Source organism: Zingiber officinale, chromosome 11A, assembly GCF_018446385.1.
Source record: "Zingiber officinale cultivar Zhangliang chromosome 11A, Zo_v1.1, whole genome shotgun sequence".
NCBI classification, from domain to species: Eukaryota; Viridiplantae; Streptophyta; class Magnoliopsida; order Zingiberales; family Zingiberaceae; genus Zingiber; species Zingiber officinale.
The window spans coordinates 75,204,379-75,214,038 of NC_056006.1; the positions used below are offsets into that span (position 1 = coordinate 75,204,379).

General features: G+C 39.6%; 1 protein-coding gene across 1 annotated transcript; it reads left to right on the forward strand.

Moving 5' to 3' along the window:
* The first annotated feature begins 5,056 nt into the window (after positions 1-5,056).
* Positions 5,057-5,938, forward strand: LOC122031475 (probable CCR4-associated factor 1 homolog 11). Its single transcript, XM_042590587.1, has one exon. The coding sequence runs from the start codon at positions 5,057-5,059 to the stop codon at positions 5,936-5,938; it is 882 nt and encodes a 293-aa protein (XP_042446521.1).
* The last annotated feature ends 3,722 nt before the right edge of the window (positions 5,939-9,660 follow it).

The window sequence follows — 9,660 nt, forward strand, 5'->3', positions numbered from 1 at the left end:
TACTTTTCCTTTCAGTTCTTACTTTCTGGCTGTAACTCCCACGAATTTTTATAAGTACATGAGTATTATTTTCATTAGAGCATGAAAATTAATAGAAAGAATAAGAGAAAAAGAGGACTAAGAAACAAAATAAAAATAAATGGTAAGAGGTGGAGGCCAAGGATTGAACCTTGAACCTCCCACAAATAATGGAGGAAGACTAATGATATAATCACCACTAGGATAATGAGTAACATATGGATAGGAAGGAATAAAAATGGTAGTTAAAGGAGAGAAGAAAAATAAAGCAAAGAGCAAGAGAAAACCAAATTTCTTACCTCTTCTTCCTCTTGGTTAAGAGAAGGAACAAGAAGAAGGCAAGTTGCCTTCCTCACCTTTCCCTCTTCTCATTTTCATGAGAATCAAGAGAAGAGACATGGGAGAGTTAAGAGAGGGAATTAATGAAGGCATAAATTCCCCTCATGGTGAATAAATGGAAAATGAGAAAGGAAATCTCTCATTTTCTCCTTCTTCCTCCTCCTTCCTCCTTTTCCTTTCTCCACCGAGACCAAGGACTCCCCCATCTCCTTGATCCGAACACTAAGCTCAGTTCCTCTTTAAGAAAAGTAAATCTAGAGAGGACACCTACAAGACCTATCCTTTCCAAGCAAGAAAAACAAGAAGAGATACAAGAAGAAGAAGCTATCTCCTTCCTTGGCTCCTAGGATATTTTTCTCCTTAAGAAAAACCACAAGCGAAAGGATGTAAGTTCCCCTCACCTGTGGTACAATAGATAAATGATTGTCATGTAAATATATTGCTTAAAAACCTATGTTTGTTTCAAGAGGGTTTCGGCCAAAGCAAAAAGAAAGGTTTAAAGAACTTTGAAAAAAAAAAAAAACCCAACTAGGTATGTTCATGATGGTTGTTATGATATGTATCTTATGGTAAGGGGACTAAACTAATATTTTCATGCTAGAATGTTTGGTTAGAACATAAGTTTATGAACTTAGATTTTTGGCCAAGCAAGAACAAAAGAACTAGGAGAGCTTTAAACCTAAATCAAGCATGCTCTCTTGTCCTTATGATATGTACCTTAGGGTAAAAGGTGTTATTAATGTTTTCTTTCCACTTGTATGTTGATTTGAACTTGATTTTCATCTTCATGAACATTCGGCCATGATAGAGTTGAGGGCCTAGAAGGGCTTAAAACCCAAACCTAAGCATGCTATGATTCTCGTAAGACAAGATATGAAGCTAATATGTTATGTCATGATCTTATGTTAAGTTGAACTATATTTTTATGCATATGATGATTCGGCCATGTTGAGGCTTGAGCCTTAGGAAAGTTTAAATCAAGTCTAAGATACTCATGACCTTCTTGATGAAAAGATATGAAATAAATTGATGTTCTTATGTTGCTTGTTGCATAGAAACTTGAATTCTTGCTCTATAGCTCTCGGCCACACTTGCTTTTAAGACCTAGGATGCTTAAATTCTAAACTAAGTGGTACATGTCATTCCTTGTAATGAATACTAAGAAAGTTCTTATGGTCTTCATGCTCTTATGCCACTAGAAACATAATCCCCATGCTTAACAAGGTTCGGCCACATTAGGTTAAAGGGCTTGAGAAGCTTGAAACTTGGACTAAGAGTACTTATGGTGCTTCTCATGATATGTACTGAGATATTGGTATGAAGTTCAACCTTTTCATGTTACTTGTAACCTAGAAACATGTTGCTAGGGTTTCGGCCATGTTAGGGTTAAAGGCTTAGAGAACTTGAAACCAAAATCAAACATGCTCAAGTTGTTCTTATGAAATATGATGTGGCCATTGTTAGGGTTTTTCATGCTTGTATGTTGCTTATAACCCAAAAATGAGGCTTAATGAGTTTCGGCCATGATATGAAAAAGAACCTAGAAAGCTTGGAACCTATACCAAACATGCTTAAGATGTTCCTTATGTTCTAAGAAATGTTAAATGTTTAGGGTTCACATGCTCTTTTGTTGCTTGCTAACCTAAGCCATCTCTACATGTTTTGGCCACCGCTTGTTACTAAGGTTAGAGACCTAATTATGTTCTTTCCATGAACTTCACATGCAATGCTTTATGATATGATAAGAGTATGACATGCTGTGATGTTTATTTGTTATGTTAGGTCCTATTCATGATATGCTATGAGCTTAAGTTCATGATATGCTGTGTGCTCAATTTCATGATATGCTATGTGCTTAACTTTATGATATGTTGTGTGCTCAAATTCATGATATGCTATGTGCTTAAACTCATGATATGCTATGTGCTCAAATTCATGATATGCTATATGCCTAAACTCATGATATGCTATATGCCTAAACTCATGATATGCTATGTGCTCAAATTCATGATATGCTGTGTGCTCAAATTCATGATAGGTTGTGTGCTTAATTATGCATGTGATCATGATATGCTGTGTGCTCAAGTTCATGATATGTTGTGTGCTCAAATATACATGCTTTAAGCTATGCCTAAAGAGTTGCTTCCCAATAAGTGGGATCAAGAGCACTCTTCATGACATGAATATGACATGAGTGATATGGGCTATGTAGATATGACATGCTATTTTACTTTTAAGGCTTGTACCAAGGGTGGGCTCCATAAGCGCCCCGGGGTCAATGGACTAAGAAACGGGCCTCGTTAGGGATGGGCTCCTAAGTGCCCCTAGGTCGATGGACTAAGAAACGGGCCTAGTATATGTATGTCTTGTAGGGTTCAAGACTTGCTACCTTGGACCTACTAGGACGCGCGCATTTATGTACGTGGTACAAGCCGGGATCCCCTCTTATGTTGAGATTATGTTTAAGTATGTATGTTAATAGTTTTCAAAAGACATGTTGCATATGTTTTCATGATGCATGTTTAAGAATACACCTTGCATATACCTTATGATTATGCCATGATATTTATGATAACGTTATGATATGTCAAGGTGCATTTGATGATCATGTTATGCTATGCCATGATACCTTATGTTTATGCCATGATGTTTATGATGATGCTTATGACATGTATGATGTTTATGTTATGCTATGCCATGATACCTTATGTTTAAGCCATGATGGTTATGATGATGCTTATGACATGTATGATGTTTATGTTATGCTATGTCATGATACCTTATGTTTAAGCCATGATGGTTATGATGATGCTTATGACATGTATGATGTTTATGTTATGCTATGTCATGATACCTTATGTTTATGCCATGATATTTATGATGATGCTTATGACATGTATGATGATTATGTTGTGATTATGTCATGATATGCTACATGATATGAAGAAATTATCTACATGTGATATGATTTGTGTTTTAATATGCTATACGGTTTTTGTGAGTAGGAAATGAACTTACTGAGCCATGAGTGCTCACAGCTTACTTTCTTGTACTACATATAAGGGCAAGGGATGGATGAACTAGGGGAGCAGCAGGAGGGGCTAGAAGGACATGTGTGGCAGTGATCTGGCTAAGGATAAAGAAAATACCTGCTTCCACTAAATAAGAATTATGCCTAGTTTTATGTCATTTACTTTATAACTTCATGACATTTTACTTTGTGTTGAGTATCATGACTCGAAAACAATATTAAGTATGCTATGTGGTTTATGTGATTAGATGATTAGTCATGGTGAATTTTAAAGTCATGAAAAAGTTATAAAATGTTACGAATAAGACTTCAGCTGTAATAAGTAAGTATGGTAAAGTAACTCCCATGGCCTTAGCAGGAGGGGCGGGGCGTTACACTGGCGGTATTCTTTTTTAATAATTCCTGTACTCAATTCTTGTAATCATTTTATGAATTATTAGTGAATTGCCCATCGAAAGCACCCTTGTGTGCGGGCCTTGGAGTAGGAGTCGTCAAAGGCTCCGAACCAAGTAAAAATAACTTGTGTTAACCATCCAATTCTTTTCCCTATTCTTTTTCCGCTGCCTAACTCGTTTCGAAATTTTTGTTATCAATATCCCTCCCTCCCTCTTCCTCTATCAATTCTTCATGGTCCAACAGTATCCTCCGATCAACCTAAGGCTCCTCGATCGCAAGAAAGGTTCTAACATGATATTTCACCATCATTCATTTGATTTGGTTTCTAATTTATTTTCTTATACAGACTTACAAATTCAGATATTTTTTAACTATTCATCTTCTCCACCTCCTTTATTGGAGAGTAACTTGAGCATCGAAATGACTAAGTGAGGATAATCTTAATCCTCAATTTTGAATCTCTCTCTTTCTCTCTCAGGCATAGTAGGGGGTGCTTGGTGATCTGATTCTCTCCTTTTTTTTCGATGAAGACTCGACGATTCCGACAACATAGAAGGTAGTTCATCGATGGCTTATCTACCGACGATCTGCCCATCGGAATAGCTACAATTGCAGTATAGAAAAAAAAAATAAATAGGTTTTAGTTTAAAAATTAACTTTGAGTTTAGCATATGATTTATCCAATTAATCCACGGATTTAACAATCACTTATCGGATTTGATTTTAGTTTATTTTCTTGCGTACACTTTTAATTTATTAGAAATGAGCGGTGTTGGTAAACATTATTTTTTAAAAAATAAAATTCAAATCAAAACAAATGAGTCAAAATTTAAAAAAAGGAAAATTAATGACGAATTCCACGTGAAATTTAATTAAAGAAAAAAAAAGAATGATTCGATGGCAACAACTTTAATTAATTAATTAATTAATTACTACTAAACCCCTAATTTAGCTCTTAATTGCAGCTGGATTTGGCGCCAGATTTATCCTTAACTTAAAGTCCTGATTAGGCTCGTTTAGCATCATTAATTCCATACATAAATAATATATATATATATATATATATATATATTATTTATGTATATATCTCCTAATAATTCGCTTCGCAGCAACTAATTTTGTTTAATCTGTTTATTATCTGACGATTTTCTCTCATTTCCTGCTCTACTTAAACTCCTCCTTCCCTTCAGTTTCCACTCCAACTCGAAATCTAACATCTCCTCCATCTCCAGCTTCCACTTTCGTATTTCTAATATCATCAAACTCCTCATCATGGCTGTCGCAGTTGTCAACAACGATATGCTAATTTCCTCTTCCGCCGCCAGCACCAGCAGAGTCGAGGTTCGCTCCGTGTGGGCTCATAACCTCGACGAGGAGTTTTCCCTCATCCGTTCCGCCCTCCCGTTCCACCCCTTCGTAGCATTGGACACCGAGTATCCTGGCGTCGTCGTCACTTCCAAAGGTCCCTACTGCACCCTCACCCTCCCCCAGCGCTACGACTTGATCCGGGCCAACGTCGAGGCCCTCCGCATCGTCCAGGTTGGTCTCACTCTCTCCGACGCTGCCGGCAACCTCCCATGTGCCCTCTACAGTGACGGCACTTATGTGCGTTACGTGTGGGAATTTAATTTCCGCGACTTCGACATCAGCCGCGACCGTTACGCCCCTTCCTCCGTCGAGCTGCTCAAGGCTAATGGCATCGACTTCCAAAAGAATCAAATGTGGGGCATCGACTCTTGCAGATTCGCCCAGCACTTGGCCACCTCCGGCTTGCTTTCCTTTGGCCACTTTTCTCCCGTCTCCTGGGTTACCTTCCAAGGCGCCTATGACTTCGCGTTCCTAGTGAAGATGCTGACATGCGACTGCGAATTACCAAAGACCGTTCGTGAGTTCTTGCACCTTGTTCACTTCTTTTTCGGCAAAAGGGTGTTCGATGTGAAGCACCTTAGCAAGCATTGTCCTGGGCTTTACGGAGGATTGGAGCGGGTGGCCTCTACAGTCCAAGTTGAGCGAGCAGTGGGATCTCGACATCAGTCCGGCTCCGATAGCTTATTAACATGGCAGGTGTTCTACCAAATCGCTTCTCGTGTGAATCCACAACTCATCGATCGTCCAGAACACATGGGAGCACTCTTTGACCTCGAACTCCAATAGCATAGTAATCGAGCGGTGTCTTTATTTATTTACTTTTTTTTGTTGCATCTCTTATTTGGACAAACATTTTAGGTTTTTCATGGATCTGTCTAGAGTTCATGGTTTATCACACTTGATAGTGGTTCAGCATCAGCTTAATTTGTCCACAAGATTAATTGTCCATTGCTTCATCGTATCTTTTTGTATTGTAGTACATATTACATGTTCTCGCATCATATTGAGCAAACAAATTGTCAATATTAATTCTTTGGATCATGATCTTGTTGTTTTGCTTTGCCTTAAATCATCCCCTAGTGTGTTCTGGATCGGATCACACTCTGTTCAAATTCTGAACGACACTCAAATTCATTCCACACTGCATGATTGATCTTTTAGTTAGGATCTTATTAATTTTTAAGAGGGTTTGAAAAATTGTAATCAAGACTTGGAATACAAAGACCTCAAAATATTTCGCTTTATTTGTGGAAGAATATAAATGCTAAAAATTTCTTTTCATCGATAATGATATATTTGAACCGCATTATATCTATTAAAACCTTACAAAACATGTAGAGGATCTAGTTATCATCATCGATATGGCTTTGATACTTGATCATGTCTGAGAGCTTACGGGATGAAGCGCGGGGTGATGAGGGGTGGTGATGAACTATAACTCTGATGCCAGCGAATAGAGGAGGATCCGAGAAACCCACAGCGGACCTCACAAGAGCCTAAAGACAGAATAATAGATCTGAGAAAATCAAAGCGGATCTGTGAACAACACCTCGCAAAGACGAACTCCGGCGAGGTACCCCCGTGGAAAAGTGAACTCCGATGAGGAACACTGTGGATCAGCGAAGCCTGGCGGTCCAATGGATGATCTCCACCTCCTGCACACTATGAGACCGACCAACAAAACGTTAGCGACCTAAGACCAGGGTGGGAATCCCTGGCTAGGCCCTCCGACATTCAAGTCAGTCTCTCGGAGAAGAAGAAGAAGTACTGGAAAAGATGGAATTAGGATTCGATTCTGATGCAATGCGTATATTTGCCTACCTGGCCAGTGGAGAGGATTGCCCTTTTTATTCCACCTCATCTAACCTCCACAGTCATGAGGTGGACCCCGGTTTGTTAAGTTTGTTAGGAGATGACGTATGCCGAAATTGCAATAATAGTTTAAGGAATCTTTTTCTTACCCCAGATGTACCTTCTTTGTTGTTTAGCATACCTGTGGAGACTTCTAGAAGCTATTTGTCGCCAGATTAATTAAGTTGTCATATGATCACATATTCTTATGGTTCACCTGTTACACACACTTGGTTAGTCACATAAGTTCATTCTGTATATATGAGAAATATCTTCTATTGTACTAATCTCGGTCGGTATTTCATACTCGATCGGATATTTATACTCGACCAGGACTCTGCTATTATACATATGCCAGAAACTGTGCAAGGTTGAAGACCTTTGAGCTCGATCTACTTTCCATGCTCGGGCGGTCTATTGAGCCCGGACAGTCATACCTTACCGATCGAGATTAACCAGTCGGGCGTATATAAGCATTCTTGCTCGGTCGACCTTCCCTCGGTCGTCCATATGCTAAGGATCGTGCGAGACTAAATGCCCCTTTGCTCGGTCAGTCTATTGAGCATGACCGATCCTACCTTATCAACCGAGATTAACCAGTTGGGCGTATATAAGCATTCAGGACAGCTTAAGGCTAAGTGCTTCTACGTTCGATCGGTCTCTTACACTCGGTCGATCTTTGCCTGCCGAACTCATATGCTCGGCCGGTCTATTACGTTCGATCCATCTTTGTTTGTCGAATGTGCTATGTCTTCATTTTGCATGAAACTAAATACTTTCATACTCGGTTGGCTATTTATGTTCGGTAGGCCTTTTCCTGTCGATCTTATATGCTTATCCGGTCTGTTACGTTCGACCAGTCTTTGCCTGCCAAACGTGTAACAACATTCTTACCTAGTCAAACCCTTTTCCGGGCAACCCACTACATCCTTATCTTGCTCTTTTCTGCCTTCCTTGTCCTCATTACCCCTTTTTTCTCTCCTACAAAGGGTTCCCTCATCGTAACCCATATTACTACCCTCCCCTTCAAGTCTAGTCGAAAGAGGTATAGCCGACTGACTCGACCTAAGTCTACTTCTGACCTCTTGATACCTTCTGTGGCAACCCCGTGATAACTTTTACAATGATCTTGTGATATTTTTATAGTGATCCCGTGGCTCCTTTTATAGTGCTCCTGTGACTTCTCCTATAGTGATCTCGTGACCCCTTTTGGCAAGTTAAATAGAGTTGTGTCCTTGCTCCCTTCCCCCTTCACCTTCGCTCCTTATAGTCTTACTTTCCTCTTAAGATTTATCGAGAATCATAGCTTCAGAACCCCCTCCTTGGGATCAACTGCTATGCGAGAAGGAGAAATTCTTAAACGAGGCCGTGCAAGCCATAGATTTACATCATTCCCCTCAACAGAAACTAGAGGTGTGTCTGCTCTCAGCTCAATCACAGGTTCAGTCAGAAGTGGCTTTGAGGAATAAAGCTTACTCAGAGTTGAAGGAAAAGACTGAGGAGTTGATACTCTAAGGATCCAGCATGCCTCAGAGGTGGCCGATCTAAACAGAAAAGCTTATGCGGATGGTTTACTAATATCTCAACAACAACGAGCTCTGGATCGGCAGAATGCTAAGGTGGATCTTCTGCAAGCCGAGTTGGCTCAGATTAGGTCGGAGAGGACCTTTCAGTCACTTGTTTGTGAGGGGGAACCCCACAAACGCCAGAGGATAGGGCAAACTTCTCCTCTTTGCCCAAGCTGTTATTCTATTTCCTGCCTCCATTTAGGTGTGGAAGCACAATCTGGCGTCTATAAACGAAAATGAGATTCCGTTGGACGACAGATTTTTTTCTTCGACCTACAACAGTACCGGGCAAAATATTCCCCTTTCCTCATGTGGTTATAAAGTCACTAGTAGTGATATCAGAGTTTCATGTGTTTATGTGAGAGTAGGAGCATGTATAAGCACGTAGTTGATTGTATAAGAAATAAATAAATAAGACACTTTGTGTATGAGTTCGGGCGAGTTTGAATTTGGTCAAATTTCTAAGTTCCGGCCTGCCAATAGGATAGGTCGGCATCATAGTCTGTTGATATATTCTAAATTTTAACAAGTCATGATTTACTAATGTTATTTTATATTTTCTTCCCATTCCCTCCTTTATTACACCTAGGAAGTCGAATACCTTTTTCAAAATCTTCTCCTTGTTAATTGGTTCTTCAACGGAAAGAGAGTATCGAAGATGTACTATGCTGCGACACTAATCGGGGCATGATTTGCCCTGTTATGTTCATCATAAATGCCCGTTTATGGATTTTCGACACGTGTTACCACTTTCTTCCTCCTGACGTAATTGCTCGGACGCTTTTTGGCAACGTCTTAGCATATTCTTTCTTTGATAAATCAACGACTACCATTGTGAGGTTTGTTCACATCCAGCGGTGTTTTTTGTTAGTCAATATTTTTGGAAAATCATAAACCCTTTATATTCTTACTCATTTGTCTTCTTCTTTACGCTCTCTGTTGGTGCCATAACTTAGCTTTTGTCGTCCTTCCTTCTCCTCCAGCCTCTCCTCATCGTCTTTCTTCCTAAGGGTTCAGTAAGTCGATTTTTACTCTTATATTCATATATGGCTGAAGAATCATTTTCTGCGTGGTATGCTCAAACCTCTT